Source organism: Labrus mixtus, chromosome 6, assembly GCF_963584025.1.
Source record: "Labrus mixtus chromosome 6, fLabMix1.1, whole genome shotgun sequence".
Taxonomy (NCBI): Eukaryota; Metazoa; Chordata; class Actinopteri; order Labriformes; family Labridae; genus Labrus; species Labrus mixtus.
In genome coordinates this window covers 8,416,270-8,435,788 of record NC_083617.1, presented here as the reverse complement: position 1 = coordinate 8,435,788, position 19,519 = coordinate 8,416,270, and the positions used below count along the sequence as shown (strand labels likewise).

Genomic DNA, 19,519 nt, shown 5'->3' with positions numbered 1-19,519 from the left:
ATGTTTATTCAGTTTTATTTATGTATTTATTCAATTAAAATGTGTGCAAAATATAATAAAATATTGACAATGCGAATACAACAGAGTTTATTCAAACATCTCATTCCTGGCATTCTTGTTTTATATATGAATTTTAACATAAGGAGATCATCTGCAACAAAAGACATAAAATAATTACTCAAAGTGCAAAATAATGCTGACATTCCTGATTATGTGATAAAAGCAAGGAGAATATAAATCTGCTAAGGTATCAGTAGAAGAAGTTATTGCATATTTCTGTGGGAATGGTGACAGTGAACAAGACTTTAGGTTCTTTTGCAGGAAGGCAGACAGCGTGCCCCTTAGGAGAAAGGCTTCACAATCTTCATTGAGATGTAGTTCTGTAGGTAGAAAGAGAATGAAAGTCAGTCAGATAAGAAGAAAATACTGGGGGGAAAATACAATTAGTCACAGAAAACAACATTTGTTAGTTTTAGAAAACAGAACAAACAAAATATATATATATATATACAGTATATGTCAGCAAAATACATTATCTTACTGGTAGGGAGTAGAACATGATCCCAAGGAACAGAAGAACAAGCAGGAGGAGAATCCCTAGGATGAAAATCCATTTAAACCTGCGCCAAACTATGAACTTCATGGTCTTGCATGGGTTTGTAAACCAGAAGAATGATGTGTCAGGTCGGCTGTATGAGAAACACAGTAATATTCACATGATTTAATTTAACAACAAGCAATTATTAAGAAGTACAAACCCTTATTCTTAATGCATTTAAATTTTTTGAGGATTTCCTACTTGGGTTGGTCCAGTTTGGGATTCATGTTTGGCTCATCTCTGCCTTTCCCAGCAGGTCTCTCCTGCATCTCCCTCTCTTCCACTATCTCCAGTGTCATCTCTACCTTCCCCTGTGAAATTGTGAAACACAGCCTTAAATAGTGACAGGAGACAAAAGTATCAAACAGAAGAACTGGATGTGTTGTGGACAAAAACCTACGCCAAGCACACGCTTCCCATCCTGCTCAATCGCACATGGCCACCAGCCTCGAACAGACTTCTGGGAGAAGAGGGAGTTGGGTTGTGGCTTTTTGGAGGAGGCTGAGCCCCCCATCCCTGGCAACATCTTTAGGCTGCACTTTTCCGGGGTCTTAGCAGGAGGGATCAAACTGAGAAGGTCCAGCTCAACTGAACCTATAACAAAGATATAGATACAAAGAAAAATAATGAAATGGATTTTATTATTATCTTTACGCAAACATATTGTTCAAGTCTTCCCCGTTATATGGCAATAGCATAAAATGGGGTTAATGATGTGTCTGTTTTACCTAAGTAGTCATCCAGGGAGAATTTGTCATTGTCCCATATCTGGATGATTAATTTAGGAGGAATCCTAAATTCAGTTTTGTCCAGGTTCCAAAAGTGTTCCTATGAAAAGAAAGACATTTTTGATCAGAGTAATTATCAGCCATCATAGCATCCCCTTCAGAGTATACATGAACAACAGCCGTGCTCAATGACTGTCGGAGCCAAATTGTGTATTTTATTTTACTTTATTTCGTCTCTGAATGTGACACAGATTAACTCAGTGTATTTTTGCTTGTAATTCCAACATTGAACACCAGGTGGAGCCTTGGCTTTCCAGGGGATTACAGCCAGGTATGCAAACTGAAGGCATACAGGTTTTTAGACACAGTCAGAATGTTGGCGTGCATCTATTGAGCTTAATTTAATATTGTGTAATGCATCCAATTATCGTATTCCACATATCATGATCATATAAAATGTAACCTTCTGGAAAAGTGAAATAAACGGATCGATGTGATCCAAACTGATGACATGCATATTTAGATTTTGGAGTCGTTGCATCAAACAGAACACACGTCCAAGTTTCAGTTCACCCCGCACTGGCTTATTAAGAACAATATTGGGTTGGTTTAAAATAGGTCGCTACGATGCTCTTACTCACTTTTCTGGTAACAACGCTCAGCTGTTCTGCAGGAAGGTACTCAAACCCAAAGATGAACCTCCAGTTGAAATTTCCATCTCCATCCAAGGATCTGTAGTGGACATCAGTCTTCTGTTTGTCTTCCTCCATACCTGGCATCCATCTAGGATATTCAGAAATGCTCAAATCAAAAAAAGCTTTTGGTGAACGAGTTTAACTGGCAGAAACAAAATACTCAATCGGTAAAACATATGTAATCACGGTATGAATGAAGAGTTCAAACTGAAGACAAGGCAAGTGTTGTACCCCTTAACGTAGATGTCACTCATGTTTTCTCCTGTGATGCTTGTTTCATCCAGAATGACATCCGTTGTGTTCCAAACGATGGCTCTCAAAAAGTACCTGTGAAGATTTAACATCATACAGTATTATACATGTAATAAAATATTACTTTTTCATATTCTTATTTTGATATTCTGTGCCTTACTTCTTGGCCTTGCGTGGGGTAATGTCACATGGAGGTCCGGGCAAACCCAGGCTCTTTGGGAAAATGTCCACCCACATCTGGATTTGGCCCTGTAGTCATGGGAGAAGAACAACTGGATTTTCAACAAAGCTAGTATACAACACTATAAAGTTGCTCACTTAAAGAACGAGGACAAATAATGCAGTGCAGTTGCCGGTATCTTAACCTGGGACAGATTGGGTTGGTGGGAGCTGCACAGGGTTCTAGTCTCCACATGCTCTGGTACCAAGCCTTGGTTTCTGAGGACATGAAGGGCCAGCCTCTCCCTGGCTGGGCCCAAGTGGGCGTGGATTACAGTGTTGGCTTCTGCACAAGGTTAAGCAGAACAGTCAATGTTATTAGAATATAATACTTCAGAAGTTGCATGAAAACACACCAATAGCTATTTTTTTTAATATTCTGCAAACTTAACAACATAAACTCATATAGATATTGGATATAATCATCAATACTATACAAACAACATGATAATAGGACATTTCAGGATGCTGGTACCAAAATCTTGCAGGTTGTATTGTTTTCCTGAAAGCGTCAACGAGCTTCCATCCGCCTCTATGCGTGGAGGAGTAATGCCTCTCACCCTCGCCACATTCTGGAGGATCTGAGAGGGCTTCAGCTGGTCTCTCCACCGATTGATCCCTGAGCTGTGAGAAAATAGCAACTTTGTAGGTTTGGCTTGATTAACTAAACCACTCATTTTTTAGGATGTATTAACTGTACTGGAGATGTTGCGCACACATAAATATATAGTTCATACGTACACACAGTAAGTCTCCGGCATGCCACAGCAGGGACGGAAACGAGACAGGAGCCTGTTCTCCAAATCTATGATGGTCTCACCCACTTTCTCATCTCTGCTCAGGAGGTCATAGTCGTACACGGCGATCTTCAGGTCCTTGTCTTGAGGCAGGAAGCACGACAGCTCAAACATTCTGAGGAAAAAAACGAAGAACATGTTTCTTTAATGCCTTTGTTGTTGTTCCTACACAAACTTACAATGTGTCAGAATCTTTTTAGCAAACACAAGATAAACAGTGAGCAACTTTCACCTCCCAAACTCTGGGTTAAGGGTGTTTGGTTTGTAGTTATCTCTGTCGTCTAGAGATTTCCTCCCCAGTGCAATCTTGATATAGGGGTCACACTGAAATCCAAAGAATAAAGCAATAACAAATCTAGAGCATGATTGTGCCGTGTGACCTGTATCAGTTAAACCAGGGCTCTTGTTCAGTTGTACTTATTAAAAATCTCACCAAGCCATTTGTATCCTTAGGCTGCAGGTCGATACATCGCACAACATAAATCCTGACGAGGCATTCCTGAGGTACACTTTCAGGAAGCTCTTTGAACTGGCGGGGTGGTGCTGTCACCCCTGGGTCATCGGACAGCGGGTAAATCTTGAATGAGCCCTGCATTAGAACAGGAGACAGCACAACATGTAACATCTCTTCTAAAAGCCATTTATAGTTACTGTTAAGACGATATAATCACAGAGAACCCCTCTCACCCCTCCACCCCAAGGTCCTTCATTACCTCTGCAATAACAACCTGAACAAAATAAAATAAGACTATCTATCTATCTATCTTCCCACCAAGATAACCATAGATTTTACAGAAGGTATGAGTCCTTTGACTTTAATTTTAGTTCCTAAATAATCCACAAGAGGGCAACCAAGTGCCACGAAAAGAGGCAGAAAACGTTCCTCTCAATTGTGTCCTCTTTACCTTGAACTCTCCCACCACTGAGGGATCCTCTTCCTCTTCTTCAGTCTTTCCTCGCTGGAGTTTGAAAGTGCTGCAGAAATCAGTGAGTCCCTGGAACTGTGCAATCTCCTCTAGTTCACAGTTATATACCTGAAAAGCAAATTACAAAATGATATATCTACATCCAACAGGGAAGTCCAAAAACCACCTCTATGATAATCAAAGCACATTATCTGCTACTCAAAACTAAGCCACACTTTTTATTCATTAGTTTAAAGCCCAACTTTACTTCACACCTTGTTTGTGAGTTTTCACAGAACTCCCACATTTGTGCCGTGTTTCATTTTCAGATCCTCCTACTTGATCTTCCTAATGTCTGCTTTCATCAGCATCAGAGCAAAAAGTCCCAACAAAAGAGCCACTGCCCGGTAAAAAAAAATACCTGTTGAGCTAGAATTCTGTATCTAATAAAACCATCACAAACCGGAGCAAAGATTATGTCATGATGTGTTCACACCTGAAGTTTGTCGTATCCCTTCTTCAGGTAGGGCCCACACTTCTCTTGCTCTCCAATCGAAGCAAAGAACTTACTCCACCAGTCGACTGCTTCCTCCTCCTACAGGAAAATAAAATCAAAATCAGCTTGTTTGGACATAAAATCTATGAGAAGACTACCTGTGAAATGTGAAAATCTCACCTTATCTGCTTGAAGCTACAAAGTGGGGAGCAAACCAAGAAGACATATTAAAAATCAAGTCGAAATTAAATAACTGTCCACCACCTTGTGAGTATATTGTTAAAGGTTATATACCTCAGTTTTCATGATGGGTCTCTCCTCAATGTCTAAAACAACATCTCCATAAGAGGCGTTTATCATTGCCACTGCAACACAAGCAGAAACAAGATAGAATGAGTTGATATTGTGTAGGAATATAATAACTTTATTTAAAGCTCCTGGGAGGAATTTTCGATTTGTGTCGACTCCTTCTCATGTGTTAGTTGTATTTAAAAAAAGAAAAATCATCCCACATTCTTTAAATGATCAAATGCATTACTCACTGTGGATTGTTGCTGTAAATGTAAATGTTATCAAAGTCTGTTTGTCACTCCTCCTGACACCTATCCCACAGCAGTATTACCAGGCATTTAAAATCACAGATACACAATTAATCAATGTAGCCAATTATGGCCTTGTTTGCTTTTGTAGTTCATATCTAGGCAATAGAATTAAATCCAGTCTGTCTCATTGTCAACTACACACTCCTCATAGGAGCTTTAATGTGTATGCCATGTAATACCTCTTGCAGACATGCAGACTTCATTGTTAATGCCATAGGGATCACAGCGAAACTCCTCCAAGCAGTCGATGGTGCACTGACCCACGACAGGTTTCCTACCAAATGGTCGGTGGTCGATCACCTTCAGCACAATGGGAGGGGTGTACATCTCCTCTTTGGGAAGAAGCTAAAGTAAACAAATGAAACAGACTGTGTCGGAAAAACAGGATTTGTGACTGTCCGTGTCTGGATAGTTTCTTTGCAAATTCTGAGTGTTAGTACCACTTTGAGAGTGAGCACAGATCCAGGGAAGTTTGGGTTCTTCTTGAAGTTCTTGATGACAGCGGTTTGAACAATTTCACCACCGCATTCCACTATCAAACTGGGGGAGCAAACTGTGGCCAACTGGTAGGTCTTCATATTTCTCAAGCCCCAAGTCAAGACCTAGGATCATATAAATACATTCAGGGACACAAATAAATCATCCAGAATATTAAACAGACCACAAACAGTTCAGGAGATAAGTGAAAAGAGATTAGTAAAGAAATCAGAAGGTTGGTCTGGTCTTGTCTGATCATGTAGTGTGTGTGATGGGAATGAACAGCAGCAGGCAAAGGAACAGTAGGTTTGATGTTGCACCTCTATTGCAGTGAGCTGCACTACAGGCCTGATTCCCTGGGGGACCATGTAGAGCTTCTCCCCTCGCCGAGGAGGCACCAGAGGCAGATCTCCATCATTCCCCTGGAGGGAGCAACACAACAACACCTTCTAAGTACAGTTTTATAAACGTCAGTCCAGGTATGTTTACTTTCTTTGATCTTTACCTTATCCTTTAGTATGAGCTCTGCAGCCAGCAGAACCTCCCCAGCACCGCGACCTTTTTTAGTGACAGGGAACCAAAGCAGCTTGGAGCTGACAGCCACACTGGGGTTCAGTTTCACTATTGGTGGGCATGTACAGCGACCCATGGGCTCATCTTTACCCTTGTAAATAAAATAAGACAGCAGACAAAACTTAGCAAAACATGAACATAGCCATCATAGAAATCAAATAAAATGTGATTTCATGAGAAGTTAAGCAGGTTAAATACACAACGTACCACTTGATCGCTGTCGTACAGCTCCAACACAACATCAGGAGGGTTTTGTGCAATAGTCTGTGGGTCTCCGTAGATTTCGATGTCCTCGAAGATGAGAGTCTGATCCCAAGTGGGGTTCAGGGTGGACCTTATGACTTCTGTGGTCTTACTCACATGTAGGAATGACACATGGGCGTATGGGTCTGTAGAGGACCAGGGTGTTATTTTGGTTGATGTTACAAGGAATTTGGGATGTTTAATGTAACTTTTTAACATTTCATAAATGAACACACAAAGTATTCTAAATGCATTTATTTTCTGTTTGTTGTTTTTTACCTGAGAAGCTGTCTTTGTCCATGGCACAGAGACTCCTCGCCTGATACACATACACTCTCAGATGGTATAAGTAGGACCCTGAGGGTAAATAACATTACTCAGCATGTTAGACTATATCACCATGAAAACGTATGTAAACTCAGGGGATACCTGATACAATTCTGATTAGACAAAAGAGTGTGTTTATTCCGGATTTCACTGAGTTTATTGCCGCCTTTTCAACCGAAGGTCCCCAGAACTTTTAGTTCCAGGGAACTAAATGGTTCCTGTGGCCCATTGCTGTCAGCACTTCCACCAATGCCTGAAGTCCCGGGAAGATTATGCAAATCAGGCTGTAAATCAGGCTGTATTGCATTGCAAATGACTTCATTGATTGACAAAGGAAAGGAGATGAGTGTTGTGTTTAGTGTTTCATTAAAAAGGAAAGAGTACTCTAATGAAGATGTTACAGTAGAAGAATAAGAACCTGGTACCTCACTCCCCCCCTTTCCCCCAAAACCAAAGAAACACTTTTTAAGATGATAAATGATGCTAACCCCGGCAATGAATTTCTTAGAGAAAGATTTAATAAAAAAAACATTAGTTTTTTTTGTGATTATGAAATCAAAACTTTAGAACATCTGTTTTTGATTGTGCATACACGAGATCTTTTTCTAAATGTAGACCTTGCTTCCTGCATTCACATGCAAAATGCACATAGTTCCTCAAAAGGTCCCTAGCTCCGCGGGAAAGTCCTTTCGGTCGAAAAAAGGAGCTTCTGACTTAGTGTTATCGTGCATTAGAAGCAGTCAGGAAGTTTAAAGAGTGATCAGTGAGCACTTTATCTGAGCCAGCTACTTACGGCTAAAGTGGCAGGAAACTGTAGGAGTGTTGGCACCAAATACTTTGGCTGCATCCGTTTTACTGGCCTTTTCATCAACATCAACCCCCTGAGAAAAAAATGCAGAGTGAGGAGCTTAAAAGAAAAATTCAGAACAAAGCTCTTTTGGGTAATTGAAGAAATGAAGAGAAAGCAGAACTAAAATAAACTTCCTGAGGTTTTTTGCCAACATCTGACAGGAACAGGCACATGCAGGAAATGAGGGGAAATGACTCAGATGGCATAAAAACATGTTTTACCATTTAACTTAATAGAGATACAACACACATTTTGCAATATTTCTAAACTGAGACTCACTAATGCCCCTTCCAGTCTGAAGATGGCTGAGGCCCCAATGCAGTCTGATGGGACCATTTTTCTTCTCCAGCGGCGGCGACGGAACGTGTCAGAGGAGCGCTCCTTCCTGTGGAACTTCCAGCCAATCAGGGACGAGTATTCCCAGCCTTCCCCTGGTTCTCTCCTCTGCAAGAGACAAGGACAATTTGTGATTAACCTAATGAAAAACTGCAATCCCTCCTGCACTCTCTTTCTCATCTACCGCTTCCTCACCTCAGTAGCAGGCATTTTCTCAGATGTCTTTTTCCGCGGTCTTACAAGTCTCTTCCTGCGATGGACATGGTACATTTTTTCTGCTGCAACCCAGGACTTGGGCTTGTCGTCAGGAGGAATTGTAACTCCGTATTCCCAGCCTAGCGTCAAAAAACCCATGCAGATATTGCATCAAAAGAGTGTCTAGAACATAAAAACATAGTCAGAGGAAAATGTCATTAAATATGTCATGCTAGTGTCTGTCTTACCTCTCTCGTCCACAGCCCTGTTGCTATCAAAGCTCCAGTCATCGTCCCAGGTCCACCCGGGCGGACAATCAAACTCTCCTGGGCTTTGAACTTTTTCTCCATTCTACACAACACAAAGACACTCTTTCATTCCAACTAGTACATAACTTTTCTACCGGTCGCTTGAAGCTAGTTTATCTGAGATTTCTTATTAAAAACAAGTGCCTAGAGAGCCTATGATAAATCACGAGTGAGTCAGAGTTCATATTTGATTGCTAATGTTTAAACCACGTCCCCCAACATCTGTTTTTTTATATTAGAGCAGCCACAAAGCCACCCACCTGTCCTAAGTACATAATAGCCAGAGAAACTCATACAATTGGAAACTTACTATGAATAGAAAGGTTTTGGTCCCGTTATCTTCGACCATTCTTTTGCATTATGTCCTTAAAAGGTAAATATTAGATTGTGTAAATTTGAGTGTGACAGCAGAAAGTCGTACCACGTCAGTGTAAGGCTCTGCTGCGGGCTTCCACTCCCCACCAGGGAAACGTGTTTCATTCTGAAAAACTTCATCTGTGAACTCTGTGTGGCCGGCATCGGCTTCTGTCAACAAGCTGGAAGAAAAAGCAGCAACGCACAAAGGTTGATGAGGAGGTCTGTGACTCACACAGAAGCTATGTGGGGCCATGACAAACAGGCTTCAGAGAGATAAAAATGATTTACATGAACCCCTGTGGGAGAATGTAAGCACTTCAGGAGCAGGAGACACTAATGGAGGGGTGGGGGGTGTCCAAGCAAAACATCGGTTGATTCCCGAATTCCTTTGATTTCCTGTGATTGTCTTCAGAACAGGGCTCTGTGCTTTGGCTGGTCAAAGTGATGATTTATGCTAACTGCTAGTTAACAGAGGACAGCAGTGAAATATGAAGGAGACTCTGGAGTGTGTTCAAATGCACAGTGATAAGAGGATGTTTATACTTGAGACGGTTCATGTCCTGACTCACAGGGGACTGTCTGAGTGTGTGTGCTTGTTTGTGATAAATTGAGTTTCTTAAACTTACCATCGCGCGGGGTCAACAAACCAGTCCTTCTCCCATTCCCATCCGCGTGGTGGCATAAAGCGTTCTTGTTTGAGTTTCACTTTTCCAGTCACATCTGAGAACTTATGGCGACCCACCAGGCCGGTAGTTCCCCACTTCCCAAAGACTTGGGCCTGGTTCTCATACTGTTTGGGAGGGTTAATTTTACACAATAGCATATTAAAGTCATGGAAGATAATATGTTTGTGTTATTAAAAAAGGGGTATTTTTGTGTGTGGCTGCTGTACCATTTCAGCATAAACACTGAAGTTTCCTTCTGAGAAGCTGTTGAACTTCTTCTCATGGGCAGAGAGGCCGAGCCACATGTTGACCCGCAGCTGAACAGGAATCTTCACACCTTTGTTTTTGTCCAAGGGGTACTTACAAACAAAGATTATAAGTGAGTCAACACTGAAATAATGGGGTGTTTCTATCGACTAACTTCCTTGTAGATTAAAAAGACATTCAGATTTAGACTAGTGCACCAGTATGAATGTAGAAAACGTAAAAATTTTTTAGCACAGTTACACTGTCCAAAAGCAAACTGTGGGTAGCTTATTTAATTGTTATTTGAAAAAGTTAATGACACTCTTACGTTAATAAATTATCAGTTATTTAGAATTCTGCTGTAATTCTGGTGCAGAGTAACAAGGGTGATGTTTAATCGTTAAATCTGCGCCCCGATTTGAAATGTTAAACTAAAGTATACATGAACATTATTGTGTTTTTTACCTGCATAAAGATGGTCTGGGTCTGTCCACAGTGTCTGCCACGAGCCTGTTCGCTGAAGTCAGAGTACAGGATCTGGTTTGCTGGGACTCGAGCAAAAGCTACCCGCTTCTCTCCTCTTAGCATCCAGATGATCACATCTGGCATGCTGTTCTGAGGCTAATGGAGACACAAGTTTAGTTCAATATTTTTAGCCTCAGCTCTTTATTGTAAAGAGCAAGGTTGCATTTAACAATGGGATAGATTTTTCTCCTGACCTCGTCGGCCAGCTGCCTGATTCTTTCCACCCAGTCTTCAATGTCACCGACAGTAGCCTTGACATCTGTGGCCTCCTCTATCATGCTACCTGCCATCTGTTTAATACCCTCCACAGCAGCATCACGCAGCTTTTTCATCTGAAGGTCTAGTGCAGTCACATTGGGCTGGCCCTCCAGATCTGGAAGCTGGAAACTGTCAAAACGTTGTTAGTGAAAGAAATACTGGATGGCAACAATTCAAGGAAAACAGAATTACACCAGATAAGCAACAACCACACTACAGATCAGCTATAAATAAATGTTTATTATAGCATTACTTCATGAGGTTCTAGAGGAGAATCTGTCTGGTAATGTGTTACCTGTTTAGGTCCTCAATCAGGTTGTTGATGAGCTTGAGCCAAATCTCCCCCAGGCGTGTCTCAGATACCTTGGCTACGACGGCAGTTTTTAAAGAGGTGAGATTGGACTCCTTTCATGAATCACAAAGTCAGATGACGAGAAGTTACTCAGCTGTTCTACTTCTGTAAACATGTTTAATATTTGGCCATACACTGTGTTAATAAGATTTGTTCCCACCAGTCTGTCAGCAATGAAGAGGAGAACATTGACGGAGTGCAAACGGTGGCTGATGTCTTCCCAGTATGATGTGAGAATCACCACAGGCTTAGTGTCAGCCCAGGGCAGGTAATAGTAGTGATTACCTGTGGGATAAGAAATAAGTATACCCAGTTATTTTTTAACACTTATTGTGGGGTGTAGTGCACATTACATTTTGCTGTCCATGTGGCTTCTGATCCCTTAAATACAGGCTAACAGCAGGATTTACAGTTAGCCAGGTGAACCATGAAATGTCACCTCCTCTCACAGTAAAGAATAATCATATTCTGAAAAGATCATTTGATGTATTTAATTCAAAATGGCAATAAAATGAATTATTATAAGAGTTGAAAACCTATGAAATGTATTGAAGCTATTAAATGCACCAGTTATTTATAAAAAAAAGTCACACAACTCCTCATTCTTTGAGTCATGGACATGATTCAACTTTAAAACATGAGTCACAGGACAGAAAATAAAAGTTAAAACAAGAGATTATTAAATGTCAGGAAGTTTAAAAAAGTGATTATTTGAATCATGCAGACGTCTTCTTTTCATACCGTCAAACACAGCATAGCTGTACTGGGTGGTGGACGACAGAGGCTTGCAGGTGGAGTCCAGCTTGTTACCATAGTTACCAATGCTGACCTCGAACTGTATTGGCTCGCCCGGCTCCTGGAGCAGGCACGCACTGTGGAACACAGCGCATAGACAGTACTTCCTCCTCCGCTGGTATTTCTGTACACAATTAAAAAGGATGTGGCACTATCAGAGGTCAGGGTGAGACTATTTTTCTAAACCGTTTCTTTTTCAGCTCAAAGTGTCTATTCTTCAGTGTTTTCTTTAGAGAAGTGACGACTTGTATCATACGGCTCATGATATGCATCATATTAATAAGAAGATGGCAGTATATTATTATATTATAGTATAAAGTGTTTACCTGTGCCACCAGGATGTCATCATTGGAGATGTCATCCAGGCTCTTATCAACCTTTCCATCAAGCTGAGTAGACAGCTCAACGAGGACCCTCCCCCTGTAGGCCACCCCCTCACCCTGCAAGAGTTTAAAATGTAAATATCTCATGTAAACATTTCCATGTCTGTAAAATATCACTAGCTATGTACCAGAGTCTGACCTTCCCAAAGTTGAGCTCCTCGTATGGGTCGGGCAGGCCGGTAAATTCTCTTGGACTACCGTACAGATTGACATAACAAGGTCCAAAAGCCGGGAGAAATCCGATCTCGGACGCTGCTGTGCTCACTGTAACACGAACACGCTCTGTGTTAAAATCCACAGACAGTTTCAAGGCTTGTAAAAATAAAATGTAAGGAATGACAAGAAGAGGAAGAAGGATTACACCCGGTGAACCTTAAGTCAGGGTCAAATAAATCCAAAGATCTACTATGGACTTTGGAATAAGATTGACTACATTCACTTATGATCAAAATGCTCTCAGACTGCAACAGGTAAAAATCTGAAGATTGTTTAAGTTACAGAGCAACAGGTTATTTTATACGTACGATCAGACACTGCGTTGTTTTCAGCCCGAGTATCTGTTCCAAATGAAAACAAAATAATCAGATGTCAAGTTTTAATAACTTACTTTGATCAAATACAATATTGATCAGAAAGAAAATTACAACTTATATGTTTATTCACCTTCAATCTCTCCACCAGAGGAAGACATCGTGCTCAGATTTAAAAATGTTGTTCCAATGGCATCATCTCTGGTTAGACGATCCCTGCCAAAAGGAAAAACTGGCACGTTGACTATTGATTGTGGTATCACGGTCAAGTGTTTAGCTGTTTAGAAAATGATCATCTCTTACCAGTCATACAGAGTTAACTTTATGTGTTCACACATGGATGGGAACTACAGAGAAAGAGACAGAGTCATGTCTTCTTGTGGGCATATGTGTGTTTTTTTTAATTTAAATCAAACCTGTAAGATAAAGGTTGCTATGATTTGTTTTGAATACCTTGACCTGAAGATGGATGAGTTGATTCCACTCTGGATTGGCATTTTTCTCAATTATTTTTGTGCAGAGCTAAAACAGAGAACATGATGTTTAACAAGAATAATAGACAAAAATGGAAAAAACACTTAAAATGATGTTTCTTCTTAGCTAAAGCTGAAATACCTTTTTGCCAGCAAAGCTGACTTCTAAGTATGGATCCACCAAGTTTTTCCTATCTCTCTCCCCTCCAAAGGCATGTTTCACTGTCTGAATAAAAGCATCGTCCACTGCAAGGAGAAATAAGTAGAAACATTTGTTTTTTTTTTTAAAAGTAGACTGAAGCACTTTAAACTGCACCAGCTGCAGGTATTCAAAGGGGACTTACTCTGTGGCATGTCCTCGGCACGATAGACTTTGAGGGTGAGTATGGCCCCTCTCATCGTGACACCAGCTGGCAACAAAAGATTGCTTTCAATGTCGTCATGCTCATCACTTAACTCTCTCCGCTCAGTCTGGAGCCAGGAGAGGAGAGGAGAGGAGAGGAGAGGAGAGGACAGGAGAGGAGAGGAGAGGAGAGGAGAGGAGAGGAGAGGAGAGGAGAGGATGAGACGATCTCTTTTTTCTGATCTCTTTTAATACTTGTTTTCCATTATTAAGAGATTAAATGGTGAGTAAGTAGGTTTACACACCGGAGGCTCATCTCCAGTGCCCACAACTATTATGCTGACTTTCAGGTAGCCTCTGGCCCCAGAGTCGGAGTCAGTGTCACTCAGGAGGAGCCATTTTCTCATTATGGCATGACCTGGATATGACATTATATTCATTTTATTTTTTTTAAATGTATAATACACTCAAATATTTTGAGAGACAATGCATTTATCACAGATATACTGACCTGGTTCATCATAAATGAAGCCAACATCCAGCTGGGTGAGCAAGAAAACAAAATGGAATCATTAGATTATGAAACTGGTCAGCTTGTTGGTGATAAAAACAAAAATTCTGCTTCACAAAGTCTTGAAGACACACAAAGCAGGGACAATGACTTATTATTCCTTACTGGCATACCTTGAACTCTCCCACTAGACTGTCAGATCTGAGGGAGAAGGAGTCATAAACCTGTCAAGAAAACAGAAATACAGCTTTAGCTAATTAAAAAGATAATTCATTGATTTTGAGTGCACATACTGAAGGAGGGTCCTTTTATGTTGTTAGGAATTTCATTAAATGGTGTAATATACTCACTCGCAGACTGATGCTCTCATCAAACAGTTCTGAGGGGAGCAAGTTGACATTGTAGAAAAACATCTGAGGAACAGAAAAAGTCACTTATGAATGAGTATTTCCCTGTATGCACATTGCACACAATGCATCTTGATGTCAGACACACTCAGCGATTATGACAGGTATTACAGACTTACAGTTTAAGAAGCCGAGATGCATATGCTTTGGGAAAAACTACAGCAAGAGATAATGCACATGGCAGGAATTAGAAAGAGAAAGCTGAATATGCAGTGCTGCCCTTAAGCTCCACTGTTCAATCACCACTGCAGATAAAGAGAGAAACATCACAGAGGGTTATTAAGCAAGTTAGGAACGAGTGGCAAAGCGAAAAACAGAACTTTAAAATAGGCAAGCAAGTAGATAAGGCAAAAATAAGTTAGAAGTTATTCATTTTGACAAAGTATTCTTTTGTGTTTGGACTCTTTACCTCGTCGAAGAACGGGTTGTTTCCTCTTCTAATCCTTGTCCTGTGGGTCTGTCCACACACATTCACCTTTACCACTGGCTTGATGTTGTTGCCAGGCAACTGTCGGGCCTCGATGACCCTGATACGGATCTGAAGATTGAGAGACACAGTTGGGCAGCTGAACAAACAGTGAGACAAATGACCTGCAACCTTATTTAAAGGGATTCATTTGGGTCGACGTATCAGCTGATACAGCGCAAACATGTCTTTTTATATAAATCTCTGGACCTTTAATGAGAACAAAAAGTTTGTCCCAAAGAAAACCAAATGTGTGTAATTGGTTTCCCCAAATGCAAGACTACAGTGAAAGGTATGTGTGCACATCTAAAACATTAGAGCCTGTAAGTATATGTGTGCTGTTGGGGCCTGCTGCCATTCATGTGATAAACTGTACACAAAAACCCTCCTAAAGTGGCATCTGTAATTATCCAGGAACACAGCAATCAAAAAACACACAATACCTGGAAATCCTGAGGCTTGTTGGCCAAGGCTCTATTCTTCTTACGGCCAATACGGACCAGTTTGTTCCCTGGTGGTTTCCCAGGCTGGTTTGGGGAAGTTGGGGCTCCTGGACCTTCGCCCTGAAATCCACCCTCTGCATCTGCCTCCCCCTCGTCGCCCTCATCCGTGCCCCCTTTGATGCAAAGACCCAATAATCAGTCTTCTGAGATTCGTTTCTAATCCCTTTCACTTTCATGTCTTCAGTTGATAACCATAACAGCAGGCAACAAGTGCATTTCATTTAGTTGGAAGACTGTAAACTCTCACAACTTTCTCATCTAGTTTATAGCATCAAAAATTAAATAGAAGTGGAAAAAAACAATCCACATGCTGAGAGGGTGTGATGATGTTTTGTCCTCTTTTTATTTTCATATTCCTGTGTGTCCATCTAAGGAAAAATATATTAGTGATTTTGGGGTTAGAATTGTCTCACTAAATCCTATCAAACCCCGATTTGTTGTTCAGACACCCGTATCTATTTTCATATCTGTTAAATTACCAGCATCCATATGAGACATGTCTCCATCAGGTTGATCATTGAGATTTGGAACTGTGTTGGCGGGTGGCTCGTACCCAATGAGCAAATTTATGGCAGCCTGAAAAAAAGTTTCATGTCAGTTAGTCATGTCAGCTCAACTGACTATTTGTAATACCATATCAAATAATGAGTCATCCAATCCTCAGCTCATGATCTTTGACAGATAACATAGATGCGCATGTAATCTATAAAGGATCATTTTGTAAAACAAATGTATTCACCCCAATAGCCTGTTGTTTGTCATTGATCAAAGGCACATTCTTGGATGGGAGGGACTTCACTTGACCACTGGCCAAGTCTCTCAGAGAGATTCTTGTCGATCCAATTAATCTGAAAAGTAACCACAAAGATTTTTCATTTGTCAAACAACCGCTCACACCAGAGGGAAACAACTGCTCTGAAAGACCACACGTAAACAATACGGAGGATGCTTCGGTTCCACAATCAGTGGCACAACAATGAAATTAGATGTACTGTTGTGAGAACTAGGATTTTTTCGTTGCCCTGATGATGGTTTCCACTTCCTGATTTCACTTCTTCACGTGTCATGACAAACCAAACAACACCTACGATGTCAGTTTTTCCCACAACCTACCAGAAATCATGTGGCACAGTGATTAATAACCCACAATGGGTTGCAACACATTGGGCATTTTCTCAAATCAGACCAAAAATAAGTACATTATATTTAAACTTATTCATAATTAAGGGTACAGGTTTGACGCTGTTGGGCCAAATAACTTGTAAACCTTATATTAACATATTAATACTCTGTCTAAGAAACAGAAAATTGCTAATTTTGTTACAAGTCCCGTTTTAGAGCAGCAGTTCCTTGTCTTAAATGAACAAACTGAGCACTTTGCTGTGTCACCAGGACCCACTTGTAACAAAGTCCAAGATGATACAAATAAAAGTGCACGAGAGAAAGAAAAAAAGATGGAAACAATTAACATCAACCACAGGCATGTGCTGACAGCTGTGCCTGGTTTAAGGGTGGACAAATATAGAGCCAAGTAGGCGGGTGAAATGGCAGTATGAAGTAAGCAACATGAGAACTAGGAAAAATCCATTTCATGTTAAAGCTCAGGCTCTGTTTTTGTTCTCTCTTGTGCTCAGCAGTTGTGCCTTTAATCACCATCACACTAACTGTAAAAAAAAAAAGAAAAAAAAAGAAATGGTGCTGTCCTTGAAAAGCAGGGTCAGCCTGTGGAACATAAGATGAAGAGAAAATCTGGTACTGCAATTTACTGTCTCTACTGCTTCAGAGGCCAAATGTAAGGGCTGATTTACACAAACTAACATATGAATACATAACTCTGAAGTTTGAAACTGTTCCATGAAAAAAAAGGAACTGACTTTGAACCACAGTAACAGAGCGAGATGACAGAATCCTACCATACTGATTCATTTTACAGCTCTTATAACCAAGCAAATGTAGGTGAAAACCATCTTTGCCAAACAACAGAGCAGTCCTCACAGTCTGCCAATTTAAAAAAGCATATTTTGATTGTACCACGGATTAGATATCTTCATCAGGCTCTCTGAGTCACATTCCTTTTAGATGCTGGTGAGAGTTGTTTTGCCTACATCTTAGCTCAAACATCTTTCCCTTCAGAATCAGCTTCACACTGTATCCTAAGTTCATTTCTGCAAGGCTTTTCAGGCTGCTAGTTATCATAGACGTGCCAATGACAAGCCTGCGCAGGCTCTCTTATTCACCCTCCTCATGTGGTGCCTGCAGAATCATGGAAAAATAGTTAAGTGTGTTCGTGGCTGAGGCAGAGACACCCCTCCGCACTCTAACCACCCTTTGTGCCGGCTTCAGAGTGATTTATATTACAACACAATCAGTCACCAGAGTGACTCATAGACAATGTTGTGATTTGGTCTATGTTCTTGCTTGCACTGCAGGGGGAAGGGAAAGAGTCTGTTTAACAAAGTGCATATATGTTCCTAATAAACAGACAAACAAAACATAACGATTGCAGAGTTAATAATTTAAAAAATCTGACTGCCTCGATCCTTCTCTAGTGATGGTTTATAAGACGTGATTTTTCTTTGCCTTTTAAGGGAACATTCCTGTTAAGGAAGCTGGAGTGCTATTGTCGGGGAGACAAAGCACCTTTTTTTTCTGAGACTGCAAGTCTTAACACGGTCTCAGTGAGTCCTGTGATAAACAGATCGGAGACGCTGAAGCATGCTACTCTGATCCCGGAGAAAAGGATCATAATAACAACTTTCAGAGTCAAACTTAAAATAAACTGAGCCTTTGTAATTCAAGTAGCTGCAGAGCAAGTGTACAAAAACAGAAAATAGTTTAACGGATTATAATCACATATATACCTTCAGTTTCACCTGCATAACATGGGTGTTTTTTTTTGGGGGGGGGGGGGGTCAGTAAATAAAGAAAATGATTAGTAAGTTGCTTTCAACTACGAGACCCTCCACCACAGTGACAGCAGTGTGTTTAATGATCAGTAATTTGTCACACTGGGAGGAGGTTGAGGATATTGCACACTACAACTTGCACATTTCATAACAGCCGTTTTATAGAAACACAACTGTAATTGTACAGATAAATGCTTTTCACGTACTTGTCTTTGCCGATTGTTTCATAGTCTTTAACAACCACGTTGATGAATGAAGACGCATCCAACGCAGAGCCTTTTAGATCAAACTCAAGCACCTGCATTAAAAGGAAGAGAAAGTTACAGAAACACAGCTTACACTTGGTTAAAAACAGCTCTCGGGTGAGTTATCATTGCCTAATAAACAAATCCACTCTAACATTTTTAGAGTTTTCTTCAATGTCTCACTTACTTCATTCCAAACAGGATTCAATTCATTATCAACTGCTTTGGTTTTCTTCTTCTCACCTAGAAGCACATATAGTTAAGCAAGATTTCTTGGCAAAATCTCACATAAAGAAACATAATATAAAAAAGACACATGTAGTGCTTTGATACTGGAAGCAGATCAGACACAGACAAGCGGAAAAAAAAATGAATAAATCAACATTTTACAGCTTTCCATAACCTCTGGAACACAAATGCACTTAAGGGGTTCAACTTTAGAAAATTGAAGCTCAGACATTGTGGCCAAATAGTTGCTGTTATTCTGACCTTATAAGGATGTTCTCTTGGTTTTGTTTATGAATCACTGCCAATACATTCAAATTAAGCTCTAGGAAACTGCTCAAGTAGTAGGCTAACTGTAGTGATTTCCTATAAGCACTACAGTAAAGACAACAGTTTGATACAATTGCATACAGTGATTGAATGATATATCTCATAAAGAGAAGAGTAGACAGAGGTTATAGCAGTTTGCACATGAAAAAAGAAGTGTAGGTGTATCTTACCTCTAAAGACAACAGCAGCAATAGGATCTGGGTTTCCAAGTTTCTTTTTAGGTATCCCACAGGCGGATTCAACAATGACTCGCAGCATTTTTTTAATAAAGTCCAAATTTATTCATAGACTGAGGGAATCATATTCCGTTGAGAGCAGGGGAGCCCTGGGAGGCAACTGCACAGATGTGTGGAGGAGAGGGGACATAGAGGAGTGGATACCGGACACCAGCCTCCCTC

The 19,519-nt window shown here is 40.6% G+C and overlaps 2 protein-coding genes across 2 annotated transcripts in view; one reads left to right on the top strand and one right to left on the bottom strand.

The window, feature by feature from the left end:
• chata (choline O-acetyltransferase a) overlaps positions 1–19,519 on the top strand; it is a 125,724-nt gene that overhangs the window by 63,258 nt on the left and 42,947 nt on the right. The gene's annotated exons all lie outside the window — the stretch shown is intronic.
• On the bottom strand, positions 64–19,518 carry myofl (myoferlin like). The gene is made up of 54 exons (XM_061039831.1): positions 19,292–19,518; positions 18,754–18,809; positions 18,528–18,619; positions 16,155–16,263; positions 15,895–15,991; positions 15,356–15,528; positions 14,856–14,984; positions 14,390–14,452; positions 14,213–14,263; positions 14,040–14,070; positions 13,834–13,946; positions 13,530–13,656; positions 13,328–13,431; positions 13,166–13,234; positions 13,016–13,059; positions 12,846–12,928; positions 12,707–12,739; positions 12,322–12,446; positions 12,126–12,239; positions 11,746–11,923; positions 11,165–11,289; positions 10,948–11,057; positions 10,589–10,781; positions 10,335–10,490; positions 9,851–9,982; positions 9,585–9,748; positions 9,023–9,137; positions 8,542–8,644; positions 8,294–8,433; positions 8,042–8,206; positions 7,706–7,793; positions 6,865–6,942; positions 6,550–6,731; positions 6,275–6,433; positions 6,090–6,191; positions 5,733–5,894; positions 5,472–5,637; positions 4,985–5,055; positions 4,871–4,885; positions 4,691–4,789; positions 4,195–4,323; positions 3,723–3,878; positions 3,522–3,613; positions 3,234–3,404; positions 2,968–3,116; positions 2,639–2,778; positions 2,434–2,522; positions 2,253–2,348; positions 1,968–2,109; positions 1,327–1,426; positions 999–1,192; positions 800–909; positions 542–689; positions 64–380 (listed from the first exon to the last, which is right to left on the bottom strand). The coding sequence occupies exons 1-54, from the start codon at positions 19,377–19,379 to the stop codon at positions 342–344; spliced, it is 6,159 nt and encodes a 2,052-aa protein (XP_060895814.1). The 5' UTR covers positions 19,380–19,518; the 3' UTR covers positions 64–341.

What these genes read in the sequence shown, in the direction of transcription:
- myofl (XM_061039831.1), bottom strand. Translation starts at nt 19,379, where the DNA reads ATGCTGCGAGTCATTGTTGAATCCGCCTGTGGGATACCTAAAAAGAAA. An exon ending in TGCAGCTCACTGCAATAGAG is followed by an intron (nt 5,895 to 6,089) that starts GTGCAACATCAA and finishes ATATGATCCTAG; the next exon opens with GTCTTGACTTGGGGCTTGAG. An exon ending in CTAAGGATACAAATGGCTTG is followed by an intron (nt 3,614 to 3,722) that starts GTGAGATTTTTA and finishes TTTGGATTTCAG; the next exon opens with TGTGACCCCTATATCAAGAT.